A 22,618-nucleotide genomic window follows, 5' to 3' on the forward strand; every position below is an offset into this window, starting at 1 on the left:
GCAAAGCCAGCGCACCCCACCCACTCCCTGCCCAGTCCAAACTCCGAGGCTGGGCGAGGCACTGATCCACGGCTGGAACGACCCGGGCAGCCTCTGGGTGAACAGCAGCCTGTCCGCGGACAGCGAACCGAGACCAGCAAGTTGACCATGAGGCTGCACGGAATTCGAGAGCGGCTGAGTGCGGTGGCCTGTGGGCTCCTGCTGCTTCTAGTCCGCGGCCAGGGTGAGGCTCCCACGGAGGGGCGACAGGGACCGGGCTCAGAGCTGCCAAATGCTGCGGAGGCAGAACCTGACAGTGCGGGAGGGAAGGTGCCTGGGAGGTAGGAGCTGGTGGAGATGACAGCGTGGAACTCGTGAGCCCCACGCGACGCCTCCCAGCCGCCCGAGGTGGGCTCCTAGAAGCGGAGAAAGGGTCTGGCTGCGGGACACCACAGCGAAGAATCAGCAGAGTACAGGGGATCCAGGAGCGCCGGGACATGCCAGGCCAGGTCGGCAGCCCTGGGTCGGAGTAGGTGAGGGATTGGGGGTGCGGGGATTCAGTCCATTTCCCTCTTAGGATTGTGGCCGTAGCCAGTGCTGCCGGCCGATAATAACAATAACAGTTTCTCGCAGCATCTGGCTCTGAGTGTGTGGTGTCCTTGGCCAGGGGGGCGCCCTGACCCCTGCAAAGGGGCCTCAGACAAGATTAGTGGTCCTTGGGGAACAGAAGCCCCCAGGGGCCAAATCCTAAAGGGGATCCAAAAGGCTGCAGTGGCTGGGAGTGATTGGCTCACGCTTGTAATCCCAGCACTTTGGAAGGCCCAGGGGGAGAATCGTTTGAGCCCAGGAGTTGGAGGCCAGCCTGGGCAATATTAGTGAGACTCGGTGTATGCAAAATATTTAAGGAAATTGGTGGGCTGTGGTGGCCTGTGACCTGTAGTCCCAACTTCTTGGGAGGCTGAGGTGGGAGGATCACTCTAGCAGGGGAGGTTGAGGCTGCAGTGAGCCTTCATCACACTACTGCACTCCAGCCTGGGTGAAAAAGCAAATATCTTTTTCAAGAGAAAAGAGCCAAAGAGCTGTTGTGTCCCTCACGCTATTTATCTCATCCTGGGCAAAGGTACAACTTGGTTTCCAGGGCAAAGGTGACGGCTCTGTGTGCCCGCCAGGCTTCTCCCGGCCCTTATCAGAAGCTCCAGGATTGTTTCCGCCTTTGGTCCTGTTACCTGAAACTCTCCTAAGTCTATGATATGACTGTCTCTCCCAACCCTTTCCTAATTTAATCTACCCAGGTGGAGTCCATACTCCCCCTGCCCCATGGTGCACTCCCGCAGGGCTTCCTCCCATGCCTGCCCTTCACCACATTCTAGAATTCACCAAGAGCCCAGCAGGAAGATTTGCCCGGCCTCACAGACGGCTACCTTTTAAAATATTTTTGGCCAAGCACAGTGGCTCACACCTGTTATCCTAGCACTTTGAGAGGCAGAGATGGGAGGATCACTTAAGGCTAGGAGTTAGAGACCAACTTGGGCAACAAGACTTGTCTCTACCAAAAAAAAAAAAAAAAAGAGGCATAGTGGCACACACGTGTACTCCCAGCTACTTAGGAGTCTGAGGTGGGAGGATCTCAAGCCCAGGAGGTGGAGGCTGCTGTGAGCTGTAATTGCACCACTACACTCCAGCCTGGGCAACACATGGAGACCACGTCTGGGAAAAAAAAAAAAAAAAAAAAATATATATATATATATATATATATATACACACACACACGCACACAGAGGAAATTTTGGGTTGGAACCACATTCAGGAAAAATTATTGACAAGGCATAGGGTACAGGTGATGTGTGCCGTCCTCTTTGGTCCCAACCAGTCTTGGCTTCTTCTCAGGGGCCATCAAAGTCCCCATGGCACCACACACAGTGCCCAGAAGTTTACACAAGAACAGATGTGTGCACTTGTCCTTGATTTTAATCTCAACAGTCATAAATTCACCCACTTTTGGGGCCAGGCTTTTCCACTTTCTAACACATAGGGTGGCCTCCACACACCCCTACATGGTAGAGCTTCTTCATACTGATTAATGGAAGGGCTTCTCTCAAGGATGAAGCAAGTAATGAATCTCTTTATTACATGAGTTGATGTAACAGGTCTCTAACCAGGGACATTTCAGCAGGTGATGTCCTTTGCTGTAACAACCATCAGGCATCAGTGGCCAGTGGCCACAGGGAATTACCTGGATAGACATCCCCTCCAGCAAGGAATTGTGTGCAGGAGCGTGTTACTGGGGAGAGGAGTGGGCCTTTTGACTTGGAGACATTGTTAAAATGTCCTGTCTGGTGCCTGTAAATGTCTACTGACCCTGGCCTCACCCACACCGGGTGGCATCAAACATGTTGATCCATGTTGAACTGACAGGTGTAGGGTGGCATTAGCTCCCTAAGGCTGTTTTGTTTTTTGACTTTTTTTTTTTTTTTCTTGAGACAGGGTCTGACTCTGTCGCTCAGGCTGGAGTGCAGTGGTGCCATCCCAAATTACAGCAACCTCTGCTTCCCAGGTCCAAGCGATTCTCATGCCTCAGCCTCCCAAATAGCTGGGTCTGCAGGCATGCGCCACCACGCCCAGCTAATTTTTTTATCTTTTGGTAGAGATGGGGTTTCACCATGTTGGCCAAGTTGGTCTTGAACTCCTAACCTCAAGTGATCCACCCGCCTCAGCCTCTAAAAGTGCTGGGATTACAGACATCAGCCACTGCGCCTGGCCTGTGTTTTGACTTTTTATTATGGAAATGGGCTCAGATTTCTCAAATCCTACAGAAGCAGAACCTGAGATTCCAAAAGGGAAGGTGCCAGGCAGGTGGGAGCTGGTGGGAATAACAAGGGCAGGTGAACCTCCATGAGGCACAGAGAGGGTGAAGGCTACTCGAGGGCTGCACAGCACAAAGGGATGAGCCAAGTCTGAGGTAGAAAGAGTAGTATAACAAATCCAACATACCCATTGTCCAGCTTCAGCAATGATAAAAATCTTGTTTTTGTTTCTGTTTTAAATCAGCTTTCTCAGGTTGAATATAACCAGTGTTTACTGGAAGGCCACCTCTCCCTTGCACCATTATTTGAAGCAAATCCCAGACATCATATCATCTGTAAATTTGTCATTATGTCCTAGTAAAAGAAAAAAACCATATGTATGTATGTGTGTGTTTCCACAACATAATATGTTCTCAATTTAATCAAATATATAGTCAAACGTTCCTTCATATTTATAATTTAAAAAATCAGGATTCAAATAAAGTACATATTTTGCAAATTGATAGATGATCTATCTTTCTTTCTTTCTTTCTTTCTCTCTGTCTCTCTCTTTCTTTCTTCCTTTTTCCTTTCTTTCTTTCTTGTTTTTTGAGATGGAGTCTCACTCTGTTGCCCAGGCTCACTGCAAACTCCACCTCCCAGCTTAAAGGGATCCTCATGCCTCACCTTCCGAAGTAGCTGGAATTACAGGCACATGCCACAACACCTGACTAATTTTTGTATTTTTAATAGAGACAGGATTTCTCCATGTTGACCAGGCTGGTTTCGAACTCCTGACCTCAGGTGATCCACCCACCTCGACCTCCCAAAGTGCTGGGATTATAGGCATGAGCCTCCATGCCTGGCCAATTCTCTTGGCTTTATACTTAAGAGTGGAATTTTTGGATCACATGGCAACTCCATGTTTAATCCCCTGAAAAACTGCCAGACTGTTTTCCAAAGCAGCTACACCATTTTACCTTCCTACCGGCAATGTATGAAAGTTCCAAGTTTTCCACATCCTTACCAACACTTATTATCATATGTCATTTTTATGTGTTTCTTGAATCTCTTTCAGTCTTCAGATTTACCCTCTGCCTCTCTTTTATGTTCTTTCTAAATTTTGTTGCATGTTGAAGAAACCAGTTTATTTGTTCTGGAGACGATGCCACCATTTAGGTTTTGCTGATTGCATCCCAGTGGTGTCTTGTAACTGTTCTTCTGTCCCTTGTCTACCGTGTAAACTTGTATTTATATTCTAGAGGCATAAGATTTGGGTTTTAGGTTTTATTTTGTTTTGTTTTTTGGAGGACTACTTCACATGTGGTGCTGTGTACTTCTGATACAAAATATGTAACGTCTGATTGTCTTGCTTTTTGTGATACCACAAAATGAGTGGTTGACATCACAGTGAGAATTCAATGTGCATTTCTCTTACTATGAATGAGGTAATGCTCTCTTTATTTGAGACAGACTGATTTGTATTGCTTATTCTAAACATATTCTTATACTACTTTGTTTTTGCGTGGCTGCCATATTCTTTGTTTGTAGAAATTCTTTATCTAAAAGAGGACTGACATTCTCTGTTAGGTGATTTTCAGTCACTTCCTCCCTCCGTGATCCACACAGCAGATAGGCTGTTTTTTATTTGTTTGTTTGTTTTTGTTTTTGTTTTGAGACAGGTTCTCACTCTGTCACCCAGGATGGAGTGTAGTGATGTGATCATGGCTCACTGTAGCCTCAACCTCCCAAGCTTAAGAAATCCTCCCACCTCAGCCTGCCAAGTAGCTGGGACTACAGGCATGTGCCACCACACACAGCTAATTTATTTTCTTCATTTTTTTGCAGAGACAGAGTCCCACTAGAATCCCCAAGCCAGCCTCTGTGCTTTTTATGTTCCAGCCACAGTCACACTTCTCTCTTGTAGCTCTTTTCACCAACATCACTCATGGTTTGGAGGATGCTTTCTTTATGTCATTTCTTGCCACCTTGGGCATGATATCCCTGAGGACAGGAAACATGCCTGCCCAATTCCCACCATCATCCTACTGTCACATGACCTGGCACACAGTTGAAAGGACACTCTAGTCCCAACAAGGGCATGTGACTCTTTGTTTGAGTGTCTTAGGGCTGAATGATGGTGCCAGGCCCCAAGGAGCCTCAGCCTGGTGGGATGGAGACAGACCCAGGGAGGCAGAGTGGGAAGGGACTGTTACAGGCAGGAAGTTCGTAAAGCCTGTGTTTATATCAGGATCCCTTGAGCTGAGCTGAGGGTGGCAAGGAGGCAGCAATACCAACAGTATGGGAGGGCAGCTGATTGGTCAAACCCAACCATGATGTCTGTCTCTCTGCCCACAGGCCAGGACTCTGCCAGTCCCATCCGGACCACACACATGGGCCAGGTGCTGGGGAGTCTTGTCCATGTCAGAGGCGCCGATACCGGGGTCCATACCTTCCTGGGAATTCCCTTTGCCAAGCCACCTCTAGGTCCGCTGCGATTTGCACCCCCTGAGCCCCCTGAATCTTGGAATGGTGTGAGAGATGGAACAACCCATCCGGCCATGTAAGCTCTCCCAGGGGTCCAGGGAACTCCATGCCCTGGGGCAGGGATGGGGGTGCGCTGAGCTCAGCTAGGCTGCAATTGTCATGTCACCTAAACCCCCACAGCCAGTTTTCCTTCTGAGTTTCGTGGATTCCCACGTGCATTTTTCCAATGAGCATGCTGAGGCTCGGGAGGGTGAATAACTTCTCAGACTCCTGGCTCAAGGCTTGGCATTTGGGAGGCATTGGCTCCAGGTGCTGAAGGGAGGGGCAGAGACACAGATCTCCCCAGATTCTGGTTATGCCAAGCTTTCTCTGCCACCAGTGGCAGGTGTCTCTGGGAAAGTTTCGATGTAGCTCTATGAACCTTGTAGGAGCCCCTAACTCTAGTGGCAGATGTTGCAAATAGCTGAAGAGAACAGTAGTGGTAGCTTCCTGGGGACCCGCACTCTCCACAGTCACTGTGTCCACCGACTGGGCCAGGAGCCATTGGCCAAGAGACGTGTATATTTTTCCAACTGGAGGCCATGTGGGAATGATGAGTTTTGGAGAATTTAAACTTGGGATGAGGGACATCCCACTGCCCTTCTCATGAGAAATTAACATCCATTCACTCATGTAGCACACATGTGTGGGCTACTCCCCCATCCCAGGCCTAAGGGGGTACAGCGATATAGTGGTGAATGTCAACATATGCAGCCAATGGTTCTCATAGAAACCCCTGAGAGTCAAGGTTTCTGGTGTCGGGAGGAATGATACCCAAGGTCCTCAATGACCTGAAGACCTCCCTGGAAGTCCAAGCTCCACCCCAGCTTCCCCAGAGCCTGTGGCCTGTAACTTGGTGGGAAGGGATTTTTGGGAGGGATCATGTGTGGGCAGGGTATTGTGAGAGGGGCTGAGGGTGGCTGGGAGCACAGCTGAACCCAGGGTCTGGTTTTGGCCACAGCCTGGCCCCTGGACTGATTATTTACCCTGGTTACTAGGTGTCTGCAGGACCTCACTACACTGGAGTCAGAATTTTATAGCCAGTTCAATGTGACCATCCCTTTGGTCCCCATGTCCGAGGACTGCCTGTACCTCAGCATCTACACACCGGCCTACAGCCATGAAGGCTCTAACCTGCCGGTAGGTGTCAGACCACAGTTCACTGGGGGTTGGAGGACAGTTCTTCTGCAAGTAGGTAGAAAGGACAATATTAGCACAGGCCCTGCTGCAGAGTGGACTGTGCTGAGAAGCTTCTCACTCTCAGGTCTGAGAAATGCTCCTTACCCAGGCTGGGCAGCTGATCCCCGGGCATGAGGTCACAGAGTTCTGGCTGCTCCCAGAGGTCAAAGGCTGTGGCTCTGGGCTGGACCCAGGACTCACCCAGCCAACTGATGCCCAGGACATCCACCTAAGTGCCCAAGGGCTGCACCTTGAGGTGACCAAGAACCCCAGCCATGGATAATCTGTTGGGTCTATGAGAATGGGCACACACAAAAACTTTTTTTTTTTTTTGAGACGGAGTCTCACTCTGTTGCCCAGGCTGGAGTGCAGTGGTGCAATCTCGGCTCACTGCAAGCTCCGCCTCTGGGTTCATGCCATTCTCCTGCCTCAGCCTCCTGAGTAGCTGGGACTACAGGCGCTGGTCACCAAGCAAGGCTAATTTTTTTTTGTATTTTTTTAGTAGAGACAGGGTTTCACCGTGTTAGCCAGGAAGGTCTTGATCTACTGACCTTGTGATCCGCCTGCCTCGGCCTCCCAAAGTGCTGGGATTACAGGCGTGGCCACCGTGTCTGGCCACAAAAACTTTTTTTTGTTAGAGATGGTATCATGCTCTGTTGCACAGGCTAGAATGCAGTGGCATGAACATAGGTCTCTATAACCTCGAATTCCAGGGTGATCCTCCCACCTCAACCTACCGAGTAGCTGGGACTGCAGGCCTATGCCACCATGCCTGGCTAATTTTTAAAACATTTTCTGTTGAAAGGGGGTCTCACTCTGTGGTTCAGGCTAAGGACATTTTTGATTAATGTTCATGTGGAGCTGTCAGGGAGACGCCCCTTTTCTTTCCACTTCGGTGAGTTTTCTGGGACAAATGAAACCAGGCTTTGATACAGGGGCTGGTCTTCCTGATAGATCTTGGATGCTTAACAATTGGCCCATGTAATGAATTTGTGCTGGTGTTCTAATGGGGAGGTAGACAGAGGCAAAGCACTGGTTGGTCTAGGTAGTGGCCCTGGTGGGGTTCAGGCTGGGTGGGAGCATCATGGTAGCTGCCTTGATTTCCCCAGGTGATGGTGTGGATCCACGGTGGTGCGCTTGTTATTGGCATGGCTTCCATGTATGATGGTTCCATGCTGGCCGCCTTTGAGGACGTGGTGGTGGTCACCATCCAGTACCGCCTGGGTGTCCTGGGCTTCTTCAGGTGAGACTAGGGCTGGGCTGGGCCTTGGGGGCTGAGCGAGGCCAGGACAGCCCTGTGATCCCTGTCCCTGCTACTTCTCAGCACTGGAGACAAGCATGCAACCGGCAACTGGGGCTACCTGGACCAAGTGGCCGCACTACGCTGGGTACGGCAGAATATCGCCCACTTTGGAGGCAACCCTGACCGTGTCACCATTTTTGGCGAGTCTGCGGGTGGCACGAGTGTGTCTTCACTTGTTGTGTCCCCCATGTCCCAAGGACTCTTCCATGGGGCCATCATGGAGAGTGGCGTGGCCCTGCTGCCTGGCCTCATTGCCAGCTCAGCTGATGTTATCTCCACGGTGAGTGCCCTCAGCTGCAGAGGCCTAGGCCTGCTACCTCCTCTCATACCCCTCAGAGCCTCTGTCTGTTAACCAGGGATGACAAGAGCCATTCAGGAGCAGGCACCAGGAGCTGCCGCCTACCTTGGAATTGCTGGGGGGCTCCAGGGTCAGAATGCACATCCTTCTGCCATTGCAGAGGCCAAGTTTGTTCTGTGGCCTCTGTGCAAAGTTGTCACCCTAGGGATCCCCATCATGAGGAGAACCATCTAGGCAGATGGGATGGTCCTTCTTTCTGGGACTTCTGAGTTGGAACAGTGTCAGAACTGCAGGAATTCATATGCAGTACCGTGTGAGATTTGGGGTGCCCCTGCCCCCTGCCAGGGCCTTGGAAAACTCCCCTCCTCTACCTGGAAGGATGAGCCAGCCCCTGCCTGGTCCCTTTGCAGGTGGTGGCCAACCTGTCAGCCTGTGACCAAGCTGACTCTGAGGCCCTGGTGAACTGCCTGCAGGGCAAGAGTAAAGAGGAGATTCTTGCAATTAACAAGGTCGGTCTAAACAGATGTGGGTGTAGAGAAAGGGGTGCAATAGGCATGGGGCTGGCAGGCCTGCATGGCCCTCATATCCCCTGGGCACATTATCTCATTTGCATGCCTGGGTGGCATAGCCCTGGGTGGGGACTGAATGTCGGTGCATGCTGAGCCAAACATTGATCTCCTGGGGTGGATATGAGCATCCGGGGATGAATCGGGAAGGAGTGGAAGGTACTCAGAGGGAATTGGAAGGTGTCTGGGACCTGACCTTGTTCCCTGACCTTGCATTTCCCCTCAGCCTTTCAAGACGATCCCTGGAGTGGTGGATGGGATCTTCCTGCCCAGGCATCCCCAGGAGCTGCTGGCCTCTGCTGACTTTCAACCTGTCCCCAGCATCATTGGTGTTAACAATGATGAATTCGGTTGGATCATCCCCAAAGTGAGGCCCAACCCAAGCCCTCAAGTGCCTGGGGAGCCCATCTGGTAGTGGGGAGTGTTCAGGGCTTCGTAGTTCCAGCCTCATCCCATCCCCAACTACAGACTCTCTCCTGGCCACCCAGGTCATGGGTATCTATGACACCCAGAAGGAAATGGACAGAGAGGCCTTCCAGGCTGTTCTGCAGAAAATGTTAACGATGACGGTAAGGCTCCTGGGGTCCCTCGCCAATGGAGAGGGGCTCCTCTCCTGTCCTGAGGCAGAGGAAATTCAACCCCCAGATACCCTGCCTATGTAGTGACCCCCATGAGCAAAGGCCCGAGTGTGTGTGTGCTTGGGGGTGGGGTCACTTCAGAGCCTCGCCTTTGCTCCCCCTTCCTGTTCATTTCACGGTCCATCTCCCCAAGCCTGAGGCCACCTCCTCCCTGCCCCTGACATCCAGCCTAACCTGCCTCTTCCTGATCCACCTGGGGTAGATGTTGCCGCCTACATTTGGTGACCTGCTGATGGAAGAGTACGTTGGGGACAATGGGGAGCCCCAGAACCTCCAAGCCCAGTTCCAGGAGATGATGGCAGACTCCATGTTTGTGATCCCTGCACTCCAAGTAGCACATTTTCAGCGTGAGTATATTTGGACCTAAGGCCTGACTGGCAGGGGTACAGCTCAGGGCTGTGGGTCCTAGGTGCGACCTGCTGCTGTCCGGGTCCCCATCCATGTTTTTTGGGCCCCTGGGACACTTGAGGTTCATCACTGCAGTAAATCCTCATGGTTAGCCCAAGAGACAGACATTTCCCCGTTTCACAGATGAGGAAATTGAAGTTAGGGACTTTCAGTGACTTGCCCAAGATGATAACAGCTAAGAAGTCTGAGGCCATGATTTATCCCGTCTCTTCCTCTGCTCCTGCCCCAGCCTGGGGCTCCACACCCCACTGTCCAGATTCCAGCCAGCTTTGGACCTGGGTATCTTATCCCCATGGGTGAGGCAAGAAGTCTTCAGGGGAGGGGCCACTGTGTCACGGGCTGTCCACCTCACAGGTTCCCGGGCCCCTGTGTACTTCTATGAGTTCCAGCATCAGCCTAGCTGGGTCAAGAATATCAAGCCGCCGCACGTGAAGGCAGACCATGGTGATGAGATTCCTTTTGTTTTCGGAAATTTCTTCTGGGGCAACTACAGTGAGTCTTATTCCTTTCCCGGGAGGTGGGCTGGGTCCCTGGCTGGGTCCCTGAGGGGTGATTAATTGTCCTCACTGCCCAGATAAGGAAACTGAGGCTCAGAGACAGGATGAGATCAGGCGTCCAAGATGTTACAGCTCCAAAGGCTGTGTCAGGATTAGAATTCATGACTCTTCAGACTGTGGCCTGTGCTCCCTCCATCCCTCCCCACACTTGGGTATCTGCCTGGTGCAGCGAAGATGTTTCAGGGACATGTTTGTTTCTTCAATGACTGCCAGTGACAGAAGGGAGAAGGGGCCTTCAGGGCCAGGAAGGATGGAGTCAGCCAGAGCCTGGGCTAAGGGGAAAGTTTGGAAAAGGGGAGGACTGGCTTCTGAGGGCAGTGGGAGAAAAAGCAGAGAAATGGGACTGGGGACTAAGGGCTGGGGGGTCATGGACAAGCTCCACCTGGAATGCTGAGGTGGGCCATCCTGACCAAGACACATGTCCCCTTCCTCTCTGCAGTTAAATTCACTGAGGAGGAGGAGCGGCTAAGCAGGAAGACCATGAAGTACTGGGCCAACTTTGCTCGAAACGGGTGAGACGGCACACCCCTGCCTCAACCTCCCCGGGTTGGGGGGCTTGTGCCCATCCAGCAATCTCCTAGTCTGGGGTGACCTCATGAGCACACCCACATCCTTAATCACATGATAGCCCCTTCCCCAGCCGCGGGACCCCTTGGACAGGGTGGGGGTGCCGTGGGGCAGTGGACACGCTCCATCTCCCCACTCTACCTGGAGGGTGGGCACCAGTGCTGTGCCACCGTCAGGGTCTCCCTCTCAGAGAGAGGGACACATCAGAGCCGGCCGCCCCGCCCCCACTGGAGCTGACACTAGCTGGAGGGAATTTGTTTCCTGTTTCTGGAAGCCTCCCCGCTCCTACCCCAAGCCCACCTGGCCTGCTTGGCTGCCTTGCCTGACCAGAGTCAGGGTGCTCAGGTCTGGGCTCCAGGGGCTCAGAATGACCTTTGTATCGCCCTGCTGGGACGGCATGTCTACAGGAACCCCAACGGCGAGGGTCTGCCACACTGGCCGCTGTTCGACCAGGAGGAGCAATACCTGCAGCTGAACCTACAGCCTGCAGTGGGCCGGGCTCTGAAGGCCCACAGGTTCCAGTTCTGGACGACGGTGCTGCCCCAGAAGATCCAGGAGCTCGAGGAGCCTGAAGAGAGACACACAGAGCTGTAGCTCCCTTTACAGGGTGTGGGCTCGCTTACAGGCGAGCGTCAGCCTGCTGTGCCCACATACACCCACTGAGGAGAAAGAAGTTGATTCCTTCATTTACTTAGCCATTCATTCATTCTTCTGTCCATGCATTCAGAAAGCATTTATTAAGAACTTACTCAGGCATGATGACTCATACCTGTAATCCCAGCTATTGGGGAGGCCGAGATGGGAGGATGGCTTGAGGCCAGAAGTTTGAGACCACCCAGGGCAATACAGTGAGACCCCTTCTCAAAAAAGAGAGAGAGAGAGGGAGTGATTAGAAACTAAATAGGAAAATTTTGAGCTTCAAGTCAGTGACAAGTAAAAAAGATTTCTAACAAACAAAGAAAACAAAATATAAGGAGAAAAAAAACATGAGAAAAATAAAAATAAGAGAATAACAGTCCAGGCACTGTGGCTCATGCCCATAATCCCAGCACTTTTGGGAGGTCAAGGTGGACAGATCACCTGAGGACAGGAGTTTGAGACCAGCCTGGCCAACATGGTAAAACCGCATCTCTACGAAAAATACAAAAATTGGATGGGCGCAGTGGTGCACACCTGTAATCCCAGCTACTCAGGAGGCTGAGGCAGGCAGGAGAATGACTTGAACCCAGGAGGCAGAGGTTGCAGTGAGCTGAGATTGTGCCACTGCACTCCACCCTGGCCAACAAGAGCGAGACTCCGTTTCCAAAGAAAAAGAGACAAAAGAAGCTACAGCATGATGTTAGTTACCAAACCTGGCACGGGTCCTCTCTTTTTAGACACACTCGATAGATCCCACCACTGAGCTGTGGATGGGCAAACCCCAGTGGAAACCCACCCACCCCAACACCCCACTGAGCGCTGGGCCCCATCCTCCCTCCCTCACCTCCACCTTCTCCCTGCCTTCTCTCTTCTCTCCTCTGAGCCCCCAGGCCTTTCCCACTTTGAGGGAGGTGTTTGAAGAATGTTGCCCACACCTGAGCGTGAGAAGCCTATGTCTGTTCATCCGTGAGAGGTCTGAAAAAATAAAAATAAATTCCAAAAAAGCCTCTATCTGCCTCTCCACAAGCCCCAAGTGATCCTATATCTGTGAGTGGCCAAACGGAAACCTGGATACCGGAATCCTAGTGTCTTAGTCCATTCAGTTGCTATAGCAAAAATACTACCAGTTAGGCTGGGTGCGGTGGCCCACACCTATAATCCCAGCACTTTGGGAGGCCGAGGTGGGCAGATCACTTGAGGCCAGGAGTTTGAGACCAGCCTGGCTAACATGGTGAAACCCTATCTCTACTAAAAATACAAAAATTAGCCAGGCTTTGTGGTGCACACTTAGAATGTCAGCTACTCAGGAGGCTGAAACACAAAAATCACTTGACCCCAGGAGGCAGAGGTTACAGTGAGCCGAGATTGCAGCACTGCGGTCCAGTCTGGGTGGTAGAGAGAGACCCTGCCTCAAAAATAAGTAAATAAATAAATAAATATTACCAGTTAGGCCGGGTGTGGTGGCTCATACTTGTAATCCCAGCACTAACGGAGGCTGAGGTGGGCCTCCTGAGCTTGAGCCCAGGAGTTTGAGACTAACCTAGGCAGCATGGAGAATTGCCATCTCTACAAACAAATACAAAAATTATTTGGATGTGGTGGCACACAGCTGTAGTCTCAGTTACTCAGGAGGCTGAGGCTGGCAAATCACTGAGGTCAGGCCACAGTGAGTAGTGATTGTACCACTACACTCCAGCCTGGGCAACACAGCAAGACCCTGTCTCAAAAAAATAGTTTCCTCTACTGATATAAAACTTAAACAAAATACTACAGGTTACTATTATAAACTGGGTGCCTTATAACAAAAGAAATGTATTGCTTACAGTTCTGGAGGTTTGGACATCGAAGATCAAGGTGCCAGCAGATTTAGTGTCTGTCAAGAACTTGTTCTCTGGTTAATAGATGGCAACCTCGGGCTGGCTGTCGTGGCTCACATCTGTAATCCCAGCACTTTTGGGAAGCCAAGGTGGGGGATGACCTGAGGTCAGGAGTTCAAGACCAGCCTGGCCAACATGGTGAAACCCCATTTCCACTAAAAATACAAAAATTAGATAGGCATGGTGGCAGGCGACTATAATCCCAGCTACTCAGGAGGCTGAGACAGGAGAATGGCTTGATCCTGGGAGACGGAGGTTGCAGTGCACTGAGATCACAGCACTATACTCTAGCCTGGGCAACAGCGCAAGACACCACCTCAAAAAAAAAAAAATTAGGCCGGGCGCGGTGGCTCAAGCCTGTAATCCCAGCACTTTGGGAGGCCAAGATGGGCGGATCACGAGGTCAGGAGATCGAGACCATCCTGGCTAACACGGTGAAACCCCGTCTCTACTAAAAAATACAAAAAACTAGCCGGGCGCAGTGGCGGGCGCCTGTAGTCCCAGCTACTCAGGAGGCTGAGGCAGGAGAATGGCGTGAACCCGGGAGGCGGAGCTTGCAGTGAGCTGAGATCCGGCCACTGCACTCCAGCCTGGGCGGCAGAACGAGACTCCGTCTCAAAAAAAAAAAAAAAAAAAAAAATTAAAACAAGCCACCCACCCAACTATAGATGTCCTGCAGAAGTGACTCACCCCGCTTTTGTAAGAAGCAAGACTGGGCTTGTCCATAGGCCCCTGAGCCTGGGCTGCCTGCACAGTGGCCAGGAAAGCCAAGCTGCTTCCTCAGTGGCCCGTCTCCTGAAGTTTTCTCTTCTTCTCAGTGGTTTACAGACACTGTAAGGCCCATACTCGCAGGATATTAGCACACTTGCCAAGAGATTCCTGTCCCCTGGCTCCCAGGGGCCTCTCTATCCAGGGAGATGTCCTCTCACCTTTCAGAGTTCCCCTGCCAACCTTTCAACCCCCTGAGCATCCCCGAACTCACCATGTGTGTCCACATGATTATTTTCCTACTTACCTCATTGTTGTCCCTAAACCTTTCTCCTGCCCCGCTCTGCAAAAACCTCATATTTTACCTCAGTGTGCAAAGGTGGCCAACTGTGTTCAAGCAGCCTCTTGGTTTCACCAAAGTATATTCTCTCTGTCATTAAGAGGCTGTATTCCTGTCCCATAGACCCTAACGATCCCCTTATGCCCCTACCTCTGACCAACTTGCCTCTCAGGGCACCGGTTTCCCAGGGGGAAAGTCTCCCTTCTTTCCACCCACGGCTCTTAAGCCCAACTACAGAGCCTTTTGAAGTTAGGAGTGAAAGACCAGAACAGCCACATTGCCCATTTTGGCCACCAGGTGGTAGACAAGGATAATATTAAGCCTGGGCTGACTTGAGAGAGGGAGGAGACTTTCCTTTCAATGAACACTGTTTGGTGCATAATGTTCCCACTACATTCTGAAAGTGTTTATTGAGCACCAGCTGCATGCATGTCTCTGTACGTTTTTCAGTTCTGCAGATGTACAATATACTTTCCCAAAGTCGGTTCCCAGGATTACTCTTTAGACTTAATAGTTACTTTTTAACAGCTTTATAGTTAAACAATTTACAATTAAATTTACCTTCCCCCCGCCCTTTTTTTTTTTTTTTTTTTTTTTTTTTTTTTTAGACAAGATCTCATTCTGTCACCTTGGCTGGAATGCAGTGGCACAATCACAGCTCACTGCAGCATCCACCTCCTGGGCTCAAGCCATCCCCCACCTCAGCCTCCCAAGTAGCCAGGACCACAGGCACACGCCACCATGGCTGGATAACTTAAATTTTTTTTATTTTTTATTTTTGGTAGAGATGAAGTCTTACTAGATTACCCAGCTGGTCTCCAACTCCTAGGATCAAGTGATCTTTCCATCTAGGCCTCCCAAATTGGTAGGATTACAGGCAGATGTGAACCACTGTGCTCGGCCTAAACTCACCCATTTTCAGTGTACAGTTTGATTACTTTGAGTGAATGTATAAGACATGCAAACACCACCACATGGAGTTTTAGAATGTTTCTATCACTCCAAAATTCCCTCAAGCCCTTTTGCAGTCAATCATTGTCCTGATCCATGCCCTTAAGCAACCACCAAATTGCATTCCGTTGCTATAGTTTGCGTTTTCTAGAATATAAATGAATACAAAGGATAAATTAATATGATAGTACTAATTATATAAATGAAATAACTTGCTATTGGCTTCTGTCAAGTGTGTTTTTGAAATTCAACCAGTTAGTTCTTTTCTTTTATCGCAGAGTGGTATTCCATGTATAAATATACCCCCTTTCCTTTTCTTTAGAGATAGCGTCTTGCTGTGTTGCTCAGGCTGGTCTTGAACTCCTGGGCTTAAACAATCCTTCCACCTCAGCCTTCCTAAGTGCTGGGATTATAGAAGTGAGCCACTGTGCCTCGCCAATATACGCAATTGTATTAATTCGTCAGTGGGTGCACATTTGAGTGACTTCCATTTTGGGAGTATTTTTATAAAGCTGCCATGAACATTTTCAGACAAGCCTTTCATTTCTTTGGGGTAGATAGCTGAGAGTGGGCACTCACCATATAATGCCATTCTGGGTCATATGGCAAGGTTGTGTTTCACTTTTAAAGAAAATGCCTCTTATTTCAAGATATATACTAGACTGGGCTTGGTGGCTCACGCCTGTAATCCCAGCACTTTGGGAGGCTGAGGTGGGAGGATCACCTGAAGTCAGGAGTTCAAGACCAGCCTGGTCAACATGGTAAAACCTCGTCTCTACTAAAAATTCAAAAATTAGCCGGGCATGGTGGCACATGCCTGTAATCCCAGGTTCTTGAGAGGCTAAGGCACGGGAATTGCTTGAACCTAGGAGGTGGAGGTTGCAATGAGCCGAGATTGCACCACTACACTCCAACCTGAGCGACAGAGCAAGATTCTCTAAATAAATAAATAAATATCTACACTACACGATAAATAGATTTTTTTTTTTTTTTTGTGACGGACTCTTGCTCTGTCACCTAAGCTGGAGGGCAGTGGCATAATCTTGGCTCCCTGCAACCTCCACCTGCCAGTTTCAAATGATTCTCCTGCCTCAGCCTCCTGAGTAGCTGGGATCATAGGTGCCCGTCAGCACGCTCGGCTAATTTTTTGTATTTTTAGTAGAGACGGGGTTTCACCATGTTGGCCAGGCTTGTCTTGAGCTCCTGACCTCAAGTGATCTGCCCACCTTGGCCTCCCAAACTGCTGGGATTACAGGCATGAGCCATTGTGCCCTGCCAGAATTTTTTAAAAAATAAAATGCCAAACTGTTTTCCAAAATGACTATGTCATTTTTGCAACCCTACCAGCCATCCGTGAGGGTTCCAGATGTTTTCTATCCTCACCAACACTTGGTCTTATGGACCTTAAATCTGATTTTTTCAGGTTTTGGTTTTTGTTTTTTTAGAGTCAGGGTCTCTCTGTCACGAAGGCTAGAGTGCAGTGGCATGATCATAGCTCGCTATAACCTTGAACTCCTGGGCTCAAGGAATCCTCCCACTTCAGCCTCCTGAGTAGCCAGCAATACAGGCATTTTAAAAAATTCTGTGGCGGGGCGCGGTCGCTCATGCCTGTAATCCCAGCACTTTGGGAGGCTGAGGCAGGCAGATCACGAGGTCAGGAGATTGAGACCGTCGTGGCCAACATGGTGAAACCCCGTCTCTACTAAAAATACAAAAATTAGCTGGGGGTGGTGGTGTGAACCTGTAGTCCCAGCTACTGGGGAGGCTAAGGGAGGAGAATTGCTTGAACCCGGGAGTTGGAGGTCGCAGTGAGCTGAGATTGTGCCACTGCACTCCAGACTGGCGACCAAGCGAGACTCCGTATAAAAAAAATAAAATAAATAAAAAAAACTGTAGAGACGGGATCTCATTATTTTGCCCAGGTTAATCTCAAAATCCTGGGCTCAAGCTATCCTCTTGCCTGGGCCTCCCAAATTGCTAGGATTACAGGTGTGAGCCATCACACCTGACCCTGATATTTTAATGGGTGTGTAGTGGCATCTCATTGCAATTGGTTACGTGGACTTTTAGTCTCCGCTTCTGACTCTTTCTCTCTCTGTGTGTGTCTCCATCTCTTTACATTTACTATATATGTAACATTTCCTCACACACAGATAAATGTGCTCCTGAGATGACTCTTCTTTTCCTTTCACTTTTTTTTTCTTGAGACAGTCTCCCTTTATTATCCAGGCTGGAGTGCAGTGGCACAATCATGGCTTACTGCAGCCCTGACTTCCTGGGCTCAGACAATCCTCCCACCTCAGCCTCCTGAGTAGCTGCAACTAAAGGTGTGCACCACTAGCCTAGCTAAAAAATAAAAAATAGGCCGGGTGCGGCGGCTCACGCCTGTAATCACAGCAATTTGGGAGGCCAAGGCAGGCGGATCACGAGGTCAGGAGATCGAGACCACGGTGAAACACCGTCGCTACTAAAAATGCAAAAAAAAAATTAGCCGGGCGTGGTGGCGGGTGCCTGTAGTCCCAGCTACTCGGGAGGCTGAGGCAGGAGAATGGCGTGAATCTGTGAGACCCTGTCTCCAAAAAAAAAAAAAAGAAGAAGAAGAAGAAAGAGAAAGGAAGGAAGGAAGGAAGGAGGGAGGGAAAGAAAAACAGAGGAATGGAGCAATAGCTAGAGGGCAAAGTGGGTCAAGGCAGGCTTTGTATGGTGGCATTTACACAGAAGCTGGGTTTGCAGCTGATCGGAGGGATGCTGCTGCCGAAGAGACAGCCCTGAGGAGCTGGGAGGGGACCAAGGTCTAATATCCATGGGTAGGTCCAAGAGCTGGGACTAGAGCAAGACAAGCAAGTATAAAATTTAGAAGGCACTCATTCTCAGGTGCTGACCCTCTACTGGTATGACCCCGGGGGTGAGTGACTCTTTAACTTTTATGCCCTGGGTGTCTTGCTGACCTGTCTCACCCTGGTCCTGACCCTGGTAGGCCCATCCGCAATGCTAGGAGGGAGGGCAGACCTAGCTGCAGGGAGTTGGGAAACTTGGCCTTGGGAGCAGATGGAGGGAGATCTCGCCTGACAGCATCCACACCTGAAGATGGAAGGTAAGATTGCAGGCAGAGAAGAGATCCAGGTGCCTTGATTTGAGTGTTGAAGGTGGAAAGCGTGCTAGAGCCAGGTGCTAAAATCTTCAGCAAATGATCAAGAGGGTGTGTGGCTGGGGAGTGGCAGGGCTGTGATGGCAACAAGAAGAGGAAGGTGGAGAAGGGAAAGACAAAGGTCTGGAGGCAGCTCTGAAAAGCAAAGCCCACCCCAGGCTGCCAGGATGATTCAGGAAGCTGCAATGTTTTTTGGGGGGTTTTTTTGTGTTTTTTTTTTTGTTTTTTTTGAGACAGAGTCTTGCTATGTTGCTCAAGCTGGCCTCAAGCTCCTGGGTTCAAGAAATCCTCCTGCCTCAGCCTCCTGAGTAGCTGGGACTATAGACTTGTGCCACAATGCCCAGCTGGCACTGGTTATTTTTGGCAGAAGGGAAGTTTCATCCTAAAGCCTTTCTCTTCAGCTCTGGGTGCCAGCTGGAGCCCCGGAAGAGGATCTGGCATCGTGTTTAGGCACAACCCTCACTCTGTCCTTCACTGGGCCAGCACATATCTATCCATCCTCCCACCGCCTACTCCCAGCCAGCCATGTTCCTGACACTGAGGCCCAGAAGTGAGTCCTGCTCTCCCTTGGGGTGGGAGTCTCCTAAGCCAGCAGAGAGACAGATGCCCTGCAGATCCCCGCCCTGGTCAAGAGCAGGCTTCCATCAGTTCTGGTTCCAAGTCCCTCCCCTCCCCTCGCCTCCCCCGCCTTCCCCTCTGCTCCTCTCCCCTCCCCCCTTTCTTTCTCTCTTTCTCTATTTTTCTTTTTCTCTTTTTCTTTCTTTCTGTCTTTTTCTTTCTTTCTCTGTTTTTCTTTCTCTCTCTCTTTTTCTTTCTTTCTCTCTTTTTCTTTCTCTCTCTTCCTTCCCTTCCCTCCCCTCCCCTCCTCTCCCTTCCCCTTCCCTTTACCTTCCCTTCCCCTTCCCTTCCTTCTTTGTCTTACTCTATAGCCCAGGCTACAGTGCAGTGCCATTATCACAGCTCACTGCAGTCTCGACAACGTGGGCTCAAATGATCCTCTCACCTCAGCCTCTCATGTAGCTGTGACCACAGGCATGCACCATCACACCTGGCTAATTTTTTTTATTTTTTCTAGAGATGTGTCTCCCTGCCTGTGTTGCCCAGGCTGGTCTCAAACTCCCGGGCTCAAGCGATCCTCCTGCCCCATCCTCCTAAAGCACTGGGATTACAGGTATAAGCCACCACACCCAGTCCCAAGCCTCATGTTTTCTCACACACACACACACACACGCACACACATGAAACATGTACCCTCACTTCAGTGCTATGAGGTGGGTCCTATTATCATCACTGTTCTATTTTCTTTCACATTGCAACATGAGATTTGGAGGGGACAAAACATCCAAACCATATCAAGCCCTCACCTCAGGCCAGGTTGCCTACTCAGAGTGGCACCCCGGGGTCACTGGCCACCACTTCCTCGGGTCAGTGATGTGGTCATCTTGAGATGAAGGCACGGGATTTCATGGAGATCACCAAGTCAGGAGAGCTGGAATTTGAAAACAGTGGGTCGGGAAGGGCTGTCATATCATCCAGGCCTCTGCAGGGCACTCATCCAGCCCTGCCTCTGGCTCAGCCTGAGCATGAGGCATTGGGTCTAGGGGCTGGCCACCAGCTAGGCAGGGCTGTCCATGGAGGTTATATAGCACAGCCCTTTAGAGATTGGTTGTGCTGAAGGGCAGGGATCTTATTCTACCTTCTGAAGCTTCTGTCCAACTAGTTATAAGGAGAATAGAGACAGCAGTGAGAGTGGAGTCCAGGGTCCTGGTTGGAGTGGCCTGTCTTCTCCTGACATGCCCTGCCACAGCCACTGGTAAGACAAACCTGCTGGGCCTGCAGAGGGACTTGGTGTGGAGGAGTCAAGATTGAGACAGGACAGGGAGCAGGGGGCAGACTGCTCAGGAAAGAGTCCTGTTTGGAGGCTGACCAGGGGTTGTGCATTCTCTCTGGGCAGGCGCTCTGCTCTTGCTATATTTGTTGTTTGTTGTTGTTTGTTTGAGACGGAGTTTCACTCTTGTTGCCCAGGCTGGAGTGCAATGGCGCGATCTCAGCTCACTGCAACGTCCGCCTCCTGGATTCTAGCGATTCTCCTGCCTCAGCCTCCTGAGTAACTGGGATTACAGGCACCTGCCACCATGGCCGGCTAATTTTTGTATTTTTAGCAGAGATGGGGTTTCACCATGTTGGCCAGGCTGGTCTCAAATGCCTGACCTCAAATGACCCACCTGCCTTGGCCTCCCAAAGTGCTGGGATTACAGGCATGAGCCGCTGCACCGGTCTGCTCTTGCTATCTTGAATGATGGCCAAGGGCAGCCCTGCCAGGGGCCATGATTGTCTTTATGGTTTTTTGTTTGTTTGGAGACAGAGTCGCGCTCTTTCACACAGGCTGGAGTGCAGTGGCGTGATCTCGGCTCACTGCAACCTCTGCCTCCCGGGTTCAAGCAATTCTCCTGCCTCAGCCTCCTGAGTAGCTGGGATGACGGGCACATGCCACCAGGCCCGGCTGATTTTTGTATTTTTAGTAGAGACTGGGTTTCACCATGTTGGCCAGGCTGGTCTGGAACTCCTGACCTCAGGTGATCCACCCACCTCATCCTCCCAATCTGCTGGGATTACAGGTGTGAGCCACTCCACCCAGCCTTTAATAGTTACAGTGTTTTTGCTGGGGTGATGAAACCATTTTTGTGACTAGAAATGTGGTAGTTGCATAACATTTGGAATACACTAATTGCCACTGAATTGTATGCTTTTTAATAGTTAATTGTATGTGAATTTCACCTCAATTTAAGAAAAAAATCGGCCGGGCGCGGTGGCTCAAGCCTGTAATCCCAGCACTTTGGGAGGCCAAGGCGCGTGGATCACGAGGTCAGGAGATCGAGACTATCCTGGCTAACATGGTGAAACCCCGTCTCTACGAAAAATACAAAAAACTAGCCGGGCATGGTGACGGGCGCCTGTAGTCTCAGCTACTTGGGAGGCTGAGGCGGGAGAATGGCGTGAACCCGGGAGGCGGAGCTTGCAGTGAGCCGAGATCACGCCACTGCACTCCAGCCTGGGAGACACAGCGAGACTCCGTCTCAAAAAAAAAAAAAAAAAAAGAAAAAAATCAACATCAGTTCCCCCAACCCCACGTCAAGGCTCAGGCACAGCCCTAGTAGGCAAGACTGGACACTGGCCCTGTGTTAGTCCATTTTGTATTGGTATAAATAAATACCTGGCGCCAGGTGAGGTGGCTCATGCCTGTAATCCCAGCACTTTGGGAGGCCGAGGTGGGTGGATCACCTGAGGTCAGGAGTTCAAGAACAGCCTGGCCAATATGGTGAAATCCTATCTCTACTAAAAATACAAAAAAAATTATCTGGGCATGGTGGTGGGCATCTATAATCCTAGCTACCCGGGAGGCTGAGGCAGGAGAATCGCTTGAACCCAGGAGGCCAAGTTTGTGATGAGCCAAGATCGTGCCATTGTACTCCAGTCTGGGCAACAATAGTGAAACAGGAAGGAAGGAAGGAAGGAAGGAAGGAGGGAGGGAGGGAGGGAGGGAGGGAGGGAGGGAGGGAAGGAAGGAAGGAAGGAAGGAAGGAAGGAAGGAAGGAAGGAAGGAAGGAAGGAAGGAAAAAAGGAAAAAAGGAAAAGGAAAAGAAAGAAAGTCTTGAGACTGGGTAGTTTATAAAGAAAAGAGGTTTATTTGCCTCACAGTTCTGCAGGCTGTACAAGCATGGTGCTAGCACCTGCCCAGCTTCTGGTGAGGCCTTAGAAAGCTTATAATCGTGGCAGATGATGTCATCACATGGCAAGAGAGAGAGCAAGATAAATGCCAGGTTCTTTTATTTTTTTTATTTCATTTTCTTGAGGCAGGGTCTTGCCCTGTTGACCAGGCTGGAGTACAGTGGTGCCATCACAGCTCAGTGTAGCCTCAACTCCCTAGGCTCAATCGATCCTACTGCCTCAGCCTCCCAAATAGCTGGGACTACAGGCATGCACCACTATGCCCAGATAATTTCTGTATCTTTTGTAGAGAGAGGGTTTCACCATGTTGCCTAGGCTGGTCTTGAACTCCTGGGCTCAAGTGATTCACCCACCCACCTCGGCCTCTCAAAGTGCTGGAGTTACAGACATGAGCCACTACACTTGGCCTGCTAGGCTCCTTT

The 22,618-nt window shown here is 50.4% G+C and overlaps 1 protein-coding gene across 2 annotated transcripts; it reads left to right on the forward strand.

The window, feature by feature from the left end:
- Positions 1 to 28: 28 nt before the first annotated feature.
- On the forward strand, positions 29 to 12,558 carry LOC105491451 (cocaine esterase). 2 transcript variants are annotated; one of them, XM_071084714.1, is made up of 12 exons: positions 29 to 488; positions 5,121 to 5,325; positions 6,287 to 6,428; positions 7,577 to 7,710; positions 7,792 to 8,050; positions 8,479 to 8,577; positions 8,861 to 9,001; positions 9,123 to 9,203; positions 9,475 to 9,619; positions 10,035 to 10,172; positions 10,677 to 10,749; positions 11,212 to 12,557. In XM_071084714.1, exons 2-12 carry the CDS (start codon positions 5,156 to 5,158, stop codon positions 11,396 to 11,398), a joined length of 1,569 nt encoding a protein of 522 aa, XP_070940815.1. In that variant the 5' UTR covers positions 29 to 488; positions 5,121 to 5,155; the 3' UTR covers positions 11,399 to 12,557. The 2 variants fall into 2 exon arrangements, with proteins under 2 accessions (XP_070940815.1, XP_011756236.2); XM_011757934.3 differs by having other exon boundaries at positions 69 to 223; positions 11,212 to 12,558.
- Positions 12,559 to 22,618: the final 10,060 nt, after the last annotated feature.

The sequence above is a fragment of the Macaca nemestrina genome, chromosome 18 (genome assembly GCF_043159975.1).
Source record: "Macaca nemestrina isolate mMacNem1 chromosome 18, mMacNem.hap1, whole genome shotgun sequence".
NCBI lineage: Eukaryota > Metazoa > Chordata > Mammalia > Primates > Cercopithecidae > Macaca > Macaca nemestrina.